At 43.9% G+C, this 18,045-nt stretch overlaps 1 protein-coding gene across 1 annotated transcript in view; it reads right to left on the bottom strand.

Moving 5' to 3' along the window:
* The window catches only part of FAM219A (family with sequence similarity 219 member A), a 91,624-nt gene that overhangs the window by 9,105 nt on the left and 64,474 nt on the right, over positions 1 to 18,045 (bottom strand). The window contains exons 3-5 of the mRNA XM_041461844.1: positions 5,217 to 5,319; positions 1,311 to 1,391; positions 931 to 985 (exon numbers count right to left, since the gene is read on the bottom strand). Coding sequence (XP_041317778.1) covers positions 931 to 985; positions 1,311 to 1,391; positions 5,217 to 5,319 — 239 coding nt within the window. The remainder of the gene's footprint in view (positions 1 to 930; positions 986 to 1,310; positions 1,392 to 5,216; positions 5,320 to 18,045) is intronic.

The raw sequence follows: 18,045 nt of genomic DNA, 5'->3' as shown, positions 1-18,045 counted from the left end.
GCCTGTAGGACAAGCCCTCAGTTACAGTAATACAATAATATTATTTACTGGCAGATGGGCGTCCCCCCTCTCAGTCTGGGGCACACTATAGCAGCTAAAAGATGGTAAAGTTTGGCTCTGTGATGTCAGATTCAAGTGCTGTCTAACTGGATCTGTATAAAAAACACTTAAGGCACAGAAACAGCTCAGATCATCTGATACGGTCACTGCTCTTGGCTGTTTCCCAGAGTTTCAGAGGTATTTTATCCAAGGAAGAGATACAAGGGGCAAAAGTTTTGAGCACTTTGTGGGCAGAACGGCTGCTCAGCACCCTGGATGCAAAATCCTGCAGAAGCAGCAGCCAGAGGCTGAACAACAAATTCATGAGAGAGTGTGGGAATATACTCAGAAACAATGCAGAGGGACTAACAAGCCTGAGCTTCCTGCCTTTCCTCTTTGAAAGGGCAAGAGTTCATATCTGCAAGTCGTCCCTGGAATTTATGCTTGCTCCAAGTAAACACACACTGGGTGACCCTGACCACTCCAATAACTGGAAATAACAGCACACTCTCAGATCCTTTATTTGTGTCCTTGGCATGCACATAGTTGCTGAGCTGCCATGGCACACAAGATGATGCTTTTGCACCTCATGGGTCACTGCAGGACTAGGCAGAATGAAAGAAAGTTTGAGTGAAACCAAAAGTAGCTGTGAAAACTGCTGATGGGCAGATCTCTGTGCCGTGGCAGTGAGGATATGGAGCCAACCGGATCACCAGGGAAGAAAGCAACATGACCCAGTTTCTGCCATGGCCCCTTCCAGACTCACCGAGTCCATACCAATACTAAATTTGTTGTGCAGCCATTTCTGCCTGTGCAAGGCCTCTATAAGCCATTTCTGCTGCTCTGTTACTTGCATTCATGGCAAGGATGGCAGGAGAGAGAATAACTCACCTCAGCTGATGAGTATCCCGAGGACGAATATCTGGACATATCGAAGTCATCATCACTGCAGGGAAGTGTAAGATACAGCAAAGAAGGAATTGGTTAGATGAGACCTGTATTCCCCACTTAGTCCTATCTTTCTTGTGCCATGAAACTGTTATTGAGGCACAGAGAAGTTACATCAGGGAGCCTGTAAAGCAGCTTTCATCTGACACTCAGACCTTTCCATCACAGTGCTCTGTTCTCACAGCTCTCCTCACTTGCTCTTACAGAGACCCACCGTGGCACAGGTCAGAGGGAACAGTGGAGGGAAGAGTGTGAGTGCTGCCCTCTGGCATGAAAACTCACTTAAGCTGTGATGTATATCACCTTTTTAACCTTTTGCATACCTGTCTGTATCCAGGGCTACCAGGGGCTTTTCATCTGGACTCTGGTCTAGCGACGAGTAGCCCTTGTTGGGAACGACGAGCCTGAAATAATTAAATGTTGTCCATTAACCACACAGCAAAGCTCAGAACCACACACTGCCTAGGGTAAAGCTACATGATAGTTGGCTTTCCCCATTTCACTTCTTTGTAAGCCACCATTTATTGGTGAAGATGTTTAAATGGGTGCAATTCAGAACAAGCTGTGTCTCTGGGTAGCCTACAATAGTTTCACAGGGATTAATACTGGGCATGCCTTGGGAACATACCCCTTCCTGGAAGAAAAAAACAAACATTGGGACACTCTGTACTTCATTCTGGCAAACCTGTTTGGCTGGCACTGCCTGTCATATCAGATTGCTCATTTTTGTGTTGCCTGTTTTTTTCCTGGAAAGGGTACCTGACACCAGCAGTAAGTACATAGGAGAAGGAGGCTAGGGGAAGCCAGAGACCAGAGTGATCCCACTATTCTGCTGTTGGACATCAGGGATATTATGTGATGCCTCTTTCTGAATCCCTACCCAGGCCCCTGGCAACACAACACTTCTGAGGTCTCAGTACTAAATTTAGTAATATTAGAAACCTGAGCTGGTATGCCCAGCATAAGAAACCAGTCAGACCAGCACTTTTCAAATTCCATTTTTTTGCAATGACTTTCAGTTAATCAGAAATCTTACAAAGGCTGAGGATGACTCTGCACATTTAACTGCCTGGGAGAGTTTGTGAAATGGAGCGCAAGCTTCAGAACTTCTAGGATAAGGAAAATGTGTTAATACAGTGGTATCTTGTTCACAATGGAGTTCTTTCATCCAAAAAAAAAGCAAAAATAATTTGCTTCACAATTAAAATAAGATTAACTAAACCCAACAAATGGAGTAAGAGTTCAGCAGGCAAGAGCCATAGGAGTGACAAAAATCTTCTCTTTCAGTAAGTTAAGTCAGGTTTTCTCCCAAGTGGTCTTTAACAACACACCATGACGGACAATGATGCTTCACTAAGAGTTTAAGAAATATAAATCTAAATATGATACTCCATCCACGCTCCAACTACTCTCTAACTATCTGAAATATTTTTCTGCTTCTGCAGATAATTGCAGCAAGCCATTAACAATTTTAGAAATAAGAAGTCCTGGCAAGCACTGTCAATGGCCAGGCTCAGGAGGAGTAAGATATATCGAATCCTATTACAAAGCAGATATACAGGTTCACAACTAGTTATATTTTCTTACTGTGTTCACTGAAACATAAGTTAAATAAATTAATTTAAAACCTGACACAGAATTTCCAAACGGCTGCACCAGGGGACTGGAGAAAATGGGATCCACTTGCAAAATTCAGTAGCCCTTCTCACAGAAGTGAGACAGTCCTCCTGCTCCTGAGGTATGAAGGCAGGAAGTCAAGAAGCAAAGATGTCTGGAACTGAAGCTGAGATTTGGCAGCACAAGTTTTCCCATACAGATATCAGAAGTACTGACTCCCATTTTCACTCCAGTTTTCCAATCCCTGCTCCATATATACTCACTGACAGTTGTTATTAAATCATCAGTGAACAAAGCACTCTCAGGTGATCTACGAGGAGAACACTGTGGTGATATTTACTTGATGAATAAAACCCCACCACATCTTCTTGAGAAATGTCTTTTTTCTTAATAATAAAAAACTTTAATTTAACTGCAGCAGACAAAAACTGTTATGGTGTCTCTGCCCCTGATTTAAGTCTATCCCTCACATCCTGATTGTCTTTATCTTCACTTCCCACTGTCCTTGGAATAAAGTCAGGTAGCAGTGGTAGCTGCTTTTGTCTGCAGCTGCCCTGGTATAAGCTTCTTTGTCTTTGTGTTTTTGCTCACTTGAAGCAACGCAGGTTGGACCATAAGTTTAGGTTACCCTGAGTGGACTGTAGCACCCAGCTGCATTCAAGTGGTGTGGATGGTGTTGTGGGCTCTGTCTGTGCTCATAAGAAGAGCATCACCCCTAGCTCATTCACATTTAATTTGCTTTTAGGGAGACTGAGAATGTTATGGATCCAATTACTTTCACATGTAAGGCTGGCTGCACCCTTGTCCCAGAAGAGGACTGAATGGTGAAGGCAACCTTGTACTAGAGGCTGGATGTCAGAAATCCACAGGGATAATACAAAATAACAGAGGCCTTGGGGAAGAAGGAGGAGGTGGAATAGAGAGTAGGAGAGGCAAAGCACAAAGGAAAACATATTTGACAAGAAGTGCAGAACTGTCAAAAATGGGAAAATGGTTTTAGCTTAATTCTCCTGCAGAGACCTGAGGAAGCCAACAGTTCAGACTTAAATAATAGTCTGGAAATTTTGCAGTATATCCTCCTGGAATATATCCCATTATACTGCAAATGTTACCCTGTGAAAACCTGCCTGAACAAGCTTGTGGCTTTTCTGCCTTGCAGGTGTTGCTGTCTCTGTGGCAAGACAGACTGAAGCATTCAGAGGTGCTTAGATGTCCTTAAGTGAAATAAAACTGAGCTGGCTGTTTCAAGTCTTTTGTCAATAGGTGTCACTGCTCTGCTCTTTCCATCGGCAGCTTGGAAACAACAATCTCTCCATGGAAAATTCACTCATGTTACAGGTAGATAGCTCTATTTATTCCATCTTCTCTCCCTTATTATCTTCCTCCACTAATTTCAGTGTTTCTAAACCTCTCAAGCAGCAAATCTGCTACCATTCCTCTCAGGATGCTAGCTTGCAGCCTACTGCCACAAGAAAACAACTTTTTCCAAATGTACTTGGAAGATAAGGAGGAGCAGTGGGCATGGAAAATCCAGCTGAGCACAGTTCCTGAATTTCTTGCTGTCATGAAGGGTCTGGCTCTTTTATATAGCCTCAACACCTGAACACAGAGAGGAAGCAATGCAGCATATTCTCCCTGTATTTCAGGGGCTTACACCTAACAGTTGACAAGGTCTTGTCAGGATTTATGACTAATATTTTGGGTCTGGGGAATTAGTGTGAACAAGAAATCTCATCTTTCAGATGCATTGCGTATAGAGAGGCTCTCACCTGCAGCTCCTATTCTACTTAATATATGGTAATCCAGGCAACTTTCCCATTCATCAGTAAACATCCAGCATTCCCCAGATTCCTCCATCATTTTAAGTGAGGTCCTCCATTAAAACCTGCCATGCTTCTAGCAGCATGCAAATCATGCAATCCTGTGGGCTCACGAGGTTTACTTCTTTCTGAACATAGGTAAGTAGTACATTGGTATACTGAAGTCTGCACAGACAAAAAAAAATACTCTAAAAGAAAATATTCAGCTCAGAATGTCTTTGTTTACAGCATGTTGTAGGACTGCCTAATACTCTCTTAAAAAGCTCTTCCAAAGCATCTCCAGCAAAGTGTGACTGTGCTGTTCCAAGGGTGGAGAAGGTGTATAGAATACAAGCCTTCATTAAATCTGTCTGCAGAACAGGTCACCATCAAAAAGGAGCAGCAGAACTTACAGTGACAAAAGCAACCAAGGCAGAATTAAGCTCTAAACTACTCTGTGTTTCATGAAGAAGCACAGCTCCTCTCCCATTGGCAGGATTAGGTGTTACCTGAGACTACTCAGAACCTGCAGGATGGCTCTATCAACCCCTTAATTTTAACCTGGCTGGGCTGCCTTTGCTTTCTACAGGCTGTACTACCACTGGTCCTGGGCTCAGCTGTCCATGCATCTTCCCAGGGGTTGGGATGCAACAGCACAGAGATTTAGGCCCAGCAGCTCCAGGAAGGGCCATCACTGCTCTTGCAGTGTGGTTGGCAGAAAGCAAATGCAATGAACACTGTCCCTGAACCACCCCAGGACCACTAGGGACTGCAGCTCAGAGCACAACTGAGAGTACTTTCCCACTCCTTTACCTTGTTCGTGCCATCACATTGTTCTTCTTGGGCTGCTGATTAACTGGGCTTCCCATGTTGCCATTCTTCAGGGACCCCTTCCGAGCCAACTCCCTCTGCTTCTCTGCATAGGAGATAGGAATGGGAAAAGCAGAATTAGAGCAGCAGCCTAGCTGGCCACCATAAGAAGAAACCCAGATCTGGTAGTAGCAAAAGGTACAGCAGAATTAACAGCAAAGGACATGAGCTCACCACCTCTTATGAAGGGACGCTGCAAAGGCCAGATGAGCTGTGTCCCACTTTCTCCAAGGTCACCAGGGACTAAAACTGATCTACCTTCACTCACAGCAGCCTTTTGACAGGAACACACTAAAATCTACGTGTCCAAGACCCATAAGGTCTTGGAGCTTCTGGATGAAACCCACGTGAAGCAGACAACAGGCACAGGCCTTGTGCCTGTCTGCAGCTAGCTGCTGGATGAACCCCAATACTGTGCTCTACTAATATGGCTCTGCTTCTAGCAGGGATGAGAACCCAGGAATGTATATAAATTGATATTAAATTTTCCTTCCTTGTTTCTTGTAGAAGATCAGTTGTATTGAGTTACCAGCTAGTCACAAAAGTTGAGCTAACTACCCCAACTTCATTGTCCAATGGCAGGCAACGCTTGTATGGAAAAGCTGAGCATGGGGCCAGTAAGGCAGGAAAGAGACCAGTTAAAAAAAATTCTTCAGAGTGTAAGAAAATGCTGGAAACTACTTTTGTGACATGCCTGAATAACAGGTGTACCAGACTGCTTGCTAAGGAACCTGAATAGTGATTTTTTTTTGCTTTGGCCTCTCCTGCAATGTGTGAATTATGTTGTTGGGTTGTGTACTTTTTTTTCTTTTGCAGATTTTATTTCCACTTGGAGAGAAGACCAGCTTTTCTCACTTGTTGTGAGAAAAGCAGCATGCTTCTACAGCATGCAAGTTCAAGGTGAGCCAACATTTTCCCTTCCTCACAAGTCAGAGCAGGGGGACACACATCCAAGGTTCCCTTTCTTGAGGGAGAAACAAGCAGCAGGGATGCCTAGAGATTCTTATGATGAGGAACATGGAGACAAGAATACGTACACTTGCAAACCATACCCAGTCTGCTCCTGTTGACAGCAGAGGTGAATAAATGCACATGGAACTTGGCAGAAAAAGGACGGAATTAATAACTCACTCTGGCTTGAGCAACTTGAAAGACTGATTCAGGATCGAAATCAAAACCTTAAATCAGAGTAATTTCTCAGTATGGAACTTGGAAATGCATTGGTTACCTATGTCTCCAGAATAAAAGGCTGGTATTTTGCAGGCCACAAAAACTTTGCTGTTCAGAGAGAGATAAAGCAAGACTACGAAGGCAAATATCTACAACATGAAATACAACCTCATTTCCACTCATCTCCATCAGAAGCTCCAGTGCTGACAAATACACAGCACTGAGACAAGCTGCCAATGCTCTAGGATGCTGATGAAATGGTTACAGGGGGCTGAATACACTGAGTGCAGGTGTGATGTCCCACGGGCAATCATCAGCAGGGCTGAAACAGACAGGGGAGCCTTAACCACACCCAGGTTCCTTCTGGCTTTTCACTAATTTTTCAGAGAGAAGCTTCCTTCAAGAAGCAGGATAGAGCAGAGAAGGTTGGGAGGGCATGAAGCAGTTTGTGTGTGCCTTTGACATTGCAAAATATGTTCAATTGGCAGTCTGAAGATCCTGCCTGATCATTAGCAGGATCACTGTGTAGGATGATGTATCTAGTTTCTGTGCAAGTTTTTGGTAGTGGAGGGTTGCACTGGTGGGTTCTGTGAGAAGCTTCTAGATGTTTCCCTGTGTCTAACAGAGCCATGCTAGCAGGCTCCAAGACAGACTGGCTGCTGGGCATGACTGGGCTCATTTAGCAATGGTGGTAGAGACTGGGACAACACAGTTAGGAAAGGGGGAAAAATCCTGCACAACTGCAGCCAGACAGAGGAGTGAGGATGTGTCAGAAACAGCCCTGCAGACACCCAGGTCAGTACAGAAGCAGGAAGAGGAGCTGCTCCAGTTACCAGAACACATTCGCCTGCAGCCCATGGAGGTCCATAAGGAAGAAGAGATACATCTGCAGTCCATGGAGGACCCCACAACAGAGCAGGTGGGTGCCTGAAAGAGTCTGCGACCCTGTGGAAAGCCCATATTATTTCTGTGTTTTCACTACTCTGTCCAGCTGAGTAACACAGAAGCTTTGATTGGCTCCTGCTGTCCAGCCAGGGTCACCCCACCACAGACAATCTAGTCATCTCCATGCTTGAGTGAAGCAAAGCAGCAGTTTTCTTTTCAGTGGAGAACTTGGAGAATACAGACAGCAGTGCTGTCAGTCTGACTCATGGGGGAATTTGGTTGCACCGGTTCCACTTCAGCTAATCCTGGATGTTGTGTCAGAAGAACACATGGAGCACATGAGAGAGTGTGTGAGTGTTATGTGAGGAGGGGGTCCAGGATGGGGAACAGACTTTTGTCTGGATCTGCCAACCACATCACATCTTTCTTCTCCTTTATTGTTCACCTTGTCACTTCATCTTTGAGACACTGTCCCTTATGACACAAAAACCATTTAAGGGAAGATGCACCTGCTTAAAAAATAAACCACTGCTTTCCTGCTATCCCCACACTAGCCTGCACTGCTCGTTGACTCCATCTGAGCCATTCAGCATCTGCTCCAAGTGCTGCTTCCAAGTAAGCTCTGCTGGTGACAAGACAACAGCCAAGCAGACTACGGAGCATTCAGTAAAGCAGGGATAACACCCTGAAAAGTAGCAAAGGAAATGCATGCTGCAGACACAATCAGCACCACAAGTGGCTCAGCCTTGTGTCCTGCCTGGCAATGGTCTCCTATTGTAGTTGCCTGCAAAATTAATAAGAAGGTGCCCCAGCATGCCAAACACTCAGTAAACTGTCCCTGTCCCAGTATTCACTCACCTGCCTGATCCAGGATGTGTCAGAGGGTGGATGGCCAGATAACTGCATGCTGACAAGTGACACTTATCTACACAGGGAGACTCTTTAGGGAGAGTCAAGAGGGGGCTGAATTCTCCCCTTATCATGGGAACACCTACAGCCCTAATGAATGATTCCAAGTACTCCTTGCGATCATTTAGTGCAATCTAAAATGGTTACCTGTTCAACTGGCAGGATGTGTCTAGCTCCTTTATGATGAGAGAAAATAGTAATGGAGCATCGGAAGCAGAAGGGACTTAACATGAATGTGTCTAAACTAAAAATCAGACTTGAATGAATCCTTAAAATTATTTCACTGGTTTCAGCATTTAAACAAAATCATAACCAGTTTTAATAACACTTACAAGGTTTTTTAATAAATTAAATGCTGAACAGTTTGTTTGGAGCATGTTGCTATGTAGGGGTGGCCTTGGTTTTGCCTACTATCTTCCCCAAACCAGAAATGCCAAAAGTAGTCATATGCTTGAGTCTCCTACAGAACTGTTCTTTTTGTGATGTGAGGCAAAGCAGACAATGCAGGAATCTGGTGAACATCATGCTGTACTATGCTGAAGAGATATTTGAAAAATCTGACACCCTAAATCCACATTTTCCATTTGTCCCAAGATAGTGGGTGAGTCTGGCTATGATCAGACAGTGGTGGGTGGAGAGTGGTTTAGGATGCCATTGTCACACTGTCACTGTGCTTGACTACCTGCAGCCCCCTCAGCTGAGGCAGCCTGACTGGCACAAACACTATTTTATGGCAGATGAAGCTGATTTGCCTCCTTTGCACTGCGTGGTGCAACAAGCAGATGCTGACTGCTCCAGTCTCTTTTCTGAGAGCTGCTGGCTGGACCTCAGTAACTCAACTGCTTGTGAACCTCCCTGACCAGGAGAAGATGGAGCTTCCTGCTATGAGGACAGTGCATGTGGACCCATGGGATTTGCTGAAGTGGCAAGACAACGAGAAATTAATACAGTGTGACAGAACTGTATTTTTTTTCATTTTCAAGGTTGATGAGATGAGATTTTGGGATGTATTTCTCTCTCTGTCCCCCACAATCAGCTAAATTGTTTTTGAGGCTGAGGACTCTGATTCTCTGATGAATTCTAATTTCTCAAGTAAGCTGAGAATTTAAATTACATATGAAATGGAATTAATATGTCTGCTCAAATTCTGCTGAATGATGAACAGGTTCATGAGCAAATGAAAGGAGAAAGAATGAAATGATGTCTACAGCTTATTCAAGCCCAAGTCTTGATTTCAGTTCACTTGCATTGCTTAGCTGGGGGACATTAGCATGAATCTAGGTAACACTGAAATCTTCTCTACCTTTCACCTCTGACAGATAGTATTTGTCAGTGAGGACTGTCACTGCCTGGAGAGGATTTCAGGGTACATACACAAATTTGGGTCTTTGCCTGTAGGCTGCGTGGAAAGGAAGGTGTAAGAAAGTTTTGTGTTATGACCATGCTGACCCCAGTGTTCTGTGGAGTGTAAGGGTGACCATGTGGCTGGCATTGGTGCAGATGATGGCTCTGCCTACCTGCACTGAAAAAAAGGCAAAAGAAAAGTGATTTTTACTAAACAGGTTCAGCAGAAGCAAAAAGGACCTATATGTGGCCAATCACCTGCTGTGAACACAGGGACTACAGTTTCAAGCTGACACAGGCCAGGTATCAGCACTGATTGTTCAGGACAGGCCATCTGAATAAGGATGTTTCACTGGTTTCAGAAAAGACTGTTCAGATAGCAAGGGTCAGACAGCTCTGTCACCCAACTACCAACCTGGGTGAGATGCCATATTCTTAGCTGAAGCATGTTATTTTTCTGACCCAGACAAACTTGGGGAAAATAGTGAACTGTTTTCTTTTTTCTAACTCCAGCTGTGTGAACTGGCTGGAAAGAGCAGGTATGAATCTGTCTTCCAAGGTCCCTCTTGGACCAGGTTTTAAAGATCAAATAGCAGCATTTCCATACGTTCCGTGGATCTGGCTGCTGCTCTGTGCCTTTGGCATGGCTGAGAACTGGCACAAACACCAGTGGGCTTGGAGTGGTTTTAAGCTCCCATCAGCTCCCAAGAAGGCCTGATCCAGAACTCCTAAACAACCTAGGGACGACTAAGTTAATGTTTGTATCTACTGTTAAAGGATGCAGCCCTTAACTTCCAGCACGGGAGCTACTATCAGCAGCCAGTGCATTGCATGCACAGCAGTGCAGGGCTCATTCTGAGGTAATGCTCAGCTAGAATGCTGCCTGTGCAAGTCACTGAGAGGTTTCTGAGGGTCTGGATGATATTTTGTGCTTTCCTTCAGAAACACGCACCAAAACATCACACTATTCCTTAGCACAGAGGGGAACATGTAAAGGAGTGCTGCAGTCCCAGCGCAAGCTATCATCTACTTAAACCACCCATCTCCAAAAGTGGCTTTATGTCCCCAGCAGCATGTCCTCATTCCCTAGCCATGCTATCCCAGCCCCACATCTCATGTTTCTGACCCTCATGTGATTATGGAAAGGAATGGCTTCTCTGCTTCTACCCACTATTTGGCTTATCCCCAGAAGAGAGCAGGTAATTTCCTGCAATGAAAACCTCATGGCTGCATACTTCAGTAAAAAAACCCAACAAAACAAACTAACACTATTATGAACACACAGAGCATTTTACCTCTTCATGGCTTAATACAATAGTGAATCATCTTTGTAAAATAGTAAGTTGCGTTCTACTGCTGGTAGAAACTACATAACCGGTTTACTTTAAAGCCATGCAGAGGATCTGTGGCAGCAGGGGAGAACAGAACCAGGATTCCTGCTCCCAGTCCTCTGCTCGAGCTGCCTCTGCAGCCATTTTATGCAGACAGGTTGCGAGTGCGTAGCAGCAGGCAGCAATTAATCTCTCTTCATCTCTCAACACTTTTCTGTACTGATTTCAAAGGCATCTATTGTTACAGCTCCTACCTCACAAGGGCATTTATTTTGTTCTCATTCAGCATGTGCTTTTTCACTTAATTTTAAAGGATTGAAATTTTTATTCCTAATGGCTGCAAAATATTGGATAGAAGAATTTCATTTATCACTGTCAAAACTGGAATATATGAACAGCACTGGTGATATTTAAATGTAATTTTTTCCCCCATTTTCTACATTTACCTTCAGAAAGGGACTTATAGGGTATTTTCATTTACCTTTCAAAGTAAATGAAAATACCTTTCTGGCTGCATTTACCTGACAGCCAGAAGAACAAAGTTAGATATTTGGGGAAGCATTTGCATCCTGACAAGCACAGCTAAATTTTTTCTGTGTACAAACTGATCTCTAAAAGACCTAATCCATAAAACTGAGCTATGCTCTCTTTTAAGGTATTTTAAAGGGACAGAGAGAATTAATTTACTTCACCTGGGGAGAACTTCTACAAATGCCCCCTCATTATTTTTACTCAACTGAACACAGGTTTAAGTCAAAGCCATTTGCTTGACCCTGCTAAATGTTATGAGAGACAAAAAACAAACCCCAAATAACCAAACCAAAACAAAACAAAACAAAAAAAAAAAAAAAAAAAAAGGGAGACTTTTAAGAGCAATTTAGCTCTCTTCACTTAAATAGTTCAATTTATTTAAAATATTACTTATGCTATAGGCACAATCTACTGATACGCAGAGGTAATATTAGTGCCCACATCACATTTATTATGAGTTCTGATGTTCTGTGAAGAAGCATTAAGGTTACTGGTGCATGTACTAAATGTGATGTGTATTCAGGAGAGTAGTAGTACAAACTTGCTTAGCTGAATATTCACAGCATTTGGTTACCAGGATGTCATCATATAGTGTGTATTTGTATAAAAAAACCACTTTTAATAGAGTCTGACATCAGTAGGCTTGAACTGCATAGACACTTAGTCAAATGTCCACCCTTTCATGCCAAAGGTTGGTCTGTGGGAGAGTGCATGTATTATATTGCCTACATAAACTACAGATTTAAAATAATAATTCACTGACTGGCAGATAGCCCTGCTTGGAATGACTTATTGAATTCCATCAGCAGGCAAAACAAATAAAGCCCTAAGTGATAATGCCACAGGCAGCACACGAGCTTAGAAGGGACTCACAGCCTGCTGACTCCAGCATTTTGCTTGGAAAGGACTCTTGGCCTTTTCTTTTACCAGGACTGAACTGCAGCTGACAGTACAAGCCATGTTTCTGACTTGATTTAGCAGCAAAAATGTTGTATATTTGATCCATTCTGCTTTATCATCTGCTGCATTTGGTTTCCATGAATCTATGCATTTCAAACAAAATTCTGTATTTTCTGTCTAGTAAGATGAAAGCAGATAGATACAGGCAACTAGGCTGGTTAATATGACTGTTTTCTTCCCTGGAAAAGGTAAAGAAGGAGAGTCAATAATGAGCAGAGTATTTGCAGGGCATGTCACCCTCCAATTACTCTGCTCCCCAGAAGGGGACTTTCAAGCACTGTTTCACTGGATGAATTGCCTGTTTACTCTGAAACTACAGGAGAACAGGACATGTACAGCTCAGGGTGCCTCTTCCTGCTATTCAATTTGTGAGCTGTTGTCCTGGGTACTTGGCTCAGCTGGAGAGCTGTCCCACACAGCAACCTGATCCCCTAACAGGATTACTGACCAGATCCCTCCTCCAAGGGGCTGCCACAGTCTGGAAATTTGACACACGGCCTCAGAGCTCAATTAGTTATTTAATAAGTTTATGATTAACCAATCTGCTGATTAAGCTTTCATTAATTAGATTGGCAGGAATTTTGTTTCAGAGGGATAGTGGACTCTATTGTCTCGGAGCAGGGTTGGAGACCCTTGTGTTTTGCATGCCCTGACATTTCTCTTTACTACTCCAGAAATACCTGCAGAAGCTGTTTGGGTGGCACCTGAGGCTGCTGCCAGACCACTGGGGCATGGTGTCCCTTGGGGACAGCTCAGTATTGTGGCCTGGTTGTTACACCTGGGGCAGCTCAAAGTCTCCTGCTCCTCTCTTCTCTTCTGAAGTCTTGCCAGATGGTAAGGAGGCAGGCAGGGTTTATCTAGGGCAGCTGGAGACCTTACAAGTACAGTTTCACAGGGCCTGGCCTATGATTTTGGTATTTTGATTGGGGCGGGTGGCTCACCTCATAGAGGAGTGGGAACCCCTTTCCTCTTTCTTTAGAGAGAGTTTAGAGAAAGCCCATGGCTTCATCTCTGGCTTTGTTCAGTGGTTTATGCTCTGACGGATGGGGTTCAGTGGGTGCTGTAACCCGCTCTCTGAGAGGGCAGGGTGATACCACCTTCCTTCTCCAGGCTGGCCCCTGCTTTGGTAGAGAAAACAGGACTGGGCTCAGCAATTAGTCCCAAACTATCATAAATTATTATATCTTTTCCCATCTGCAAGGGATCCTCTATCTCCTTTCTTAGGTAGAGCTGTTATCTATTGGTGTTAGCAGAGGATGGCAAAGGGGATGGCAATCAACTGTTTCATGTTCCTTAGTGTCCTCATGTTACAGGTGCAGGGCTGAGGGTTTGGCAGCTGCCTTCTCCTTACACCTCCCAAAAGGACCGGTGACAAAACACAGCCATGCTTTTAAGTGGCAGAGGGAAACAGGACTGGCCAGAGAAAACTCATGTCCCTGCTGAAATCCCTGAGAAAGAGTCTTGAAAGACAAGATGAAAGACAAAATTCTGGCTGTAGTGGCTTTAAGAGCTGCAGGAGAGGAAGCAGAGCTGGAGGATGACAGATGCCACCCCTGCTGCAGAGCCCTGCAGCTGGAAATCAGACATGGGCACTGCTGAGCTCAGTGCTCAGCCTCAGTCAAGGTGGCCTGGAGAGTTCAAAGGGGCTCAGGGAAAGCCTGACTCATGCTGAAGAAAGCAGTAATGTGCTAGGAAAGATGATGACAATTTTTAACACAGATTTCCAACATGACAAGTTTATGTCACAGTTTAGTATTTTAATGCTGATGTATTTCATGCTTTTGCTACCCTTCTTTGGTGGGGCAGTAGTGCTCAGAAGAGGTTTGTTACCACAAGCTTCCAGCTGCTGGCATGTCCCTTCAGGGCTGAGGTTATGGCACTGCCACCCCAGCCCTGCTCTCCACAGGCAGCCTCAAAGCAGAAAGGATGGGTGCTAAAGCACTGCTGGCTTGAGCTAGGTTTAACATTGCTTTTGGGGGGGCTGTAAATGGGAGTTTAGGCAAAGGGGAGGCAGGTGTTAGCAAGACTGAATATGAGCCCCCTTCTGTTATGCCACACACTACTGGTCTTGCAAAGACTCACGCCTTTTGATTGGCAAATGGGCCCACCTCCTTCAAACAGCTGGCAGGGGAGGTTCCTGATTCTGCCTCCCAGCTGCCTGCTCTCAACACCATAGCACTAAATGAGACTGCTGGCAATGCTGCAGCTGCCACGTCCCTGCTATCTGACCCTCTCTCCTAAATGAAACACTGAGGCAGAAATTTTGGCAGGCCAACATTTTTACCTCCCTCCCAAATGGCCAGCTGTACGCACTGAAGGAAGGAAAAAAATCCCCGCTTGGATTTGCTTATCAAAAGACCATTAGCTAAGGATTTTCTGAAGCATTTCTAAAAGAAAAGGAAAGAGACATGAAAAAGCAATACAAGAATTATCATAATTTTTGTGCTCCTTGCATCCCTGGGTCAGGTATAAGTTGGGCCACAGTGAGTATGTGTTCAGCTTCACTTGGCACATTTGAGAGCTAAAATTGCCAACTGCATACAAACATAAGGTTTATTGTTGTACAGCTATCTGTTTGGCTGCCTGACTGGAGCTGTGATAAGATGAAAGGAACAGGAGAGTTGTAAGAGTAGAAGAAAAGAGTAGAGAAACAGCCTGAGGGTGTCAGCAAGCAAGGCTTTATTGCAGTAAAGCTAAGGGACTAAGGAGTGTGTATAGAAGACACAGTTGCTTGCCTGAGGAAATTAAGACAAAAGAGATACTGTGCATAAGGACTACAGGCAGCTAGAATGGTGGATGTTTCAGCTATGCACAGTTCCTTTTAATTACAATTTCAGTTTGAATTATCTTTCAATAATTAAGATATACAACAGGCTTTAAACTTTTGTATATACAGAAACCTAAGCACAGTGAAAGTGGATTTAATTTAATGATAAAAAAGGGGAATGAAGAGGGTCAAGATATGAAAAGGAATTTTTAAGGGTCAGGGACCTTATTAGGGGCTTTATAAGAAATTACTTCCCTTCTCTTCAGTCAGATTGTGCTGCTGGGTGGACAGACAGAGGTGAAGAGGAGATGATGGTGGGAAGATCCTGGCTGGTTGCTGATGGAGCAGGCAGAATGTGCAAGGAACAAAATCCTGCAGACTCCAATGTAAAGCAAAAGACATGACAGCAGGGAGGTATAATCTCAAGGCATGCTGAGATTTCAGAGAGTCTTTGCAAAGAAAGAAGCTTGTTCTGTGTTTCTTTTTGCTATGCATTCTCATAAAAGAATCTAATTTTCCATTCATAATCTGATTTGAATCAAGAACACAGGTTTCCATCACCCATCAACTGTATGCAGGTTAACATCATCAACTGTTGCCTTTTTTTGCCTCATTATTTCTCTCCACACAAGCATCAAGAACTTTTAGGTCATACTGTATCTCAAATTACCCTGGGGACAGAAAACAAAGGTGTCAGGTTTATCTGTCCTTAAGACAACGTCACTTGTGAAGCGACATCAGAAACTCACTCTGAATTGGGATGTCTGCAGGAGATTGGGAATGAGACACTGGGTCCCCTGAGGGAAGAAGATCAAGTGCAGGGAGGATGGAGGAGCTGAGGTGTCTACACACAGACACATGCATGTTCAGTGACTCAAGTTTGGAATCTCTTTCACACTGTGCTGGAAGGAGCCTGGTTTTTCCCAAGACCCAGACAGAAACAGCATTAACACTCAGCCTTCCAGACAGCCTCTCCACCCCACTAATGCTGGCACAGTCAGTGCTGAAAAAGGAAAAGCTGTGAGCAGAGGGAAAGCAGGGTAGAAAATATTTTCTGCTTTCTTTGAGGCTTCTAACAGCTGCATTTGTGAGGTGAATGGAAGGGTAATACCAGGCTTCAGTGAATAAAAAATCTTTAACTTCTCTTCAGTAGAGGTATGGAGGAAGCCTAGGGACTGACAGCCTTGTGCTTTCCAGGGATGGCGCTTAAGTCAAAATCTAAGGGCACTGGGATCTGAAGAACTGTCTTTAACAGAGCTTCTCCTTGGGCAGCATGTGCACCGGGAGAAGGAGAGTAAGGATCATCATTGTCTGATCACTCAATAAACAATCCAGCAAAGCCATCTGATTGAGGAGACACGTCCTGACTTGGAACACAGAGGAATAAAAATGAGAACAAACAGAAAAAGAACTCAAAGTAGCAATTTTCTATCTTCTGCATCTGTTCCCTGTGTGCCTGAAGTCATATTGACTCAGCCCGATGACAGAAACAAGGTTTCTTCCTGCCAGGTCTCCAGGGTCCACTAAAATATAAAGGAAAGCAAGCTGCATCTCTTCCCCTGACCACACTATGACAAAGCTGTCAGAACAGCTCTGACAGTATCACGCCTGCAGCAATGTCTAGTGAAAAAGCCACAGAGAACCATTGCTCTTCTACATCCCTCTGGAGAGAGCTGTACTGGAAACCAGAGCCAGAAAGTATTTTCTTCTGTGAATTTCATTTATTTCATGCTTAAAAGCAGTGAATTGGAATAAACAAGACCTCCAACAAAGTGTCCCTGCTTTGTCTGTTCTGGAGAGGGTGCTCTGTAATGGCAAATTCCAGTAACATGGAAAGATGAATTTGGGGGTTAAATCTAACATACTTTGCTCACTGGAAAGGCCTCAGTGGCAAGGAAAATTTTTGACTGTGGTTTTTGTACTTCACTTGCAGTGTTAAATGCACTCTGCTTACTTTGGCTGACCTTGAGAAAAATAGTACTTAGGATTTACTGCTGGCTTCATAACCTGATCATATGGAACAGACCTCATGAAGGTCAACTAGCACTTAACAACAGTGCAAGGAGCTGGGGATGTGAAGGAAAAGTGAAAGCAAAGAGCACAAGTCAGTGCTTGGGTACATAGTGCCCAGGGGGCACTTTCTGAAAATCTCTGGGAACCACTTGAAAACAATTGGGTGACTTCAACACTGCTGGACTGGCAGAGGGATCTGTATGTAGCAGACCCCAGAGGCTTTGAAGGACTGTCCTGAATCATCTTTTTTTTAAGTAATAACCATTTACAAATCATGCATTCCTGAGTTTTCATTTTTAGGACCTCAAATTCCGTTTCATTTTTTTGCAATTCTGTGATCCTGCCTCTGGATTATAGAGCTGGTCTGTGAGGTCTGACAAGTTGTTCTTTTGTCGCATCCTGCCTTTGAAAACTTTTAGTATTGTTCTGTAACCTTGGTAGATGTTTTGTTTGAACAATCAGCTTTGTTCTGAACTCGTGGACCATGAGGGAGTATTTATGTTTTCTGGACATCAGTTTGCTGCAGACCAACACTCACTTTTTCCCAAGGCAACCTCTACACATTTAACAGTCTTGAACACCTGCCCACTGCCTCCACTCCTGCCCTAAAATCTTCTTAAAAAGACCATAACAGCACTTTTCACATTAAAATAGTCAACCTCACCCTCCAGGATGGATTTTAATCTTCTTTGATTCAAATCCATTCCCTCATTCTACAGGGAAAAAAACATGGTATTCATAAAGGAAGAAATGTGGGATGACTCATTTGCTTTTGTTTTCTTCTGTGTCTTCTTACATTATTTGTGGCATGCAGCAGGTAGGGATATGTGTGTGACAACCAGCCTCTGGCTCATGATCTCTT

The sequence above is a fragment of the Pyrgilauda ruficollis genome, unplaced genomic scaffold (genome assembly GCF_017590135.1).
Source record: "Pyrgilauda ruficollis isolate IOZ18807 unplaced genomic scaffold, ASM1759013v1 scaffold155, whole genome shotgun sequence".
In the NCBI taxonomy this organism is placed as follows: domain Eukaryota; kingdom Metazoa; phylum Chordata; class Aves; order Passeriformes; family Passeridae; genus Pyrgilauda; species Pyrgilauda ruficollis.
This window is presented reverse-complemented; position numbering and strand designations above follow the sequence as displayed.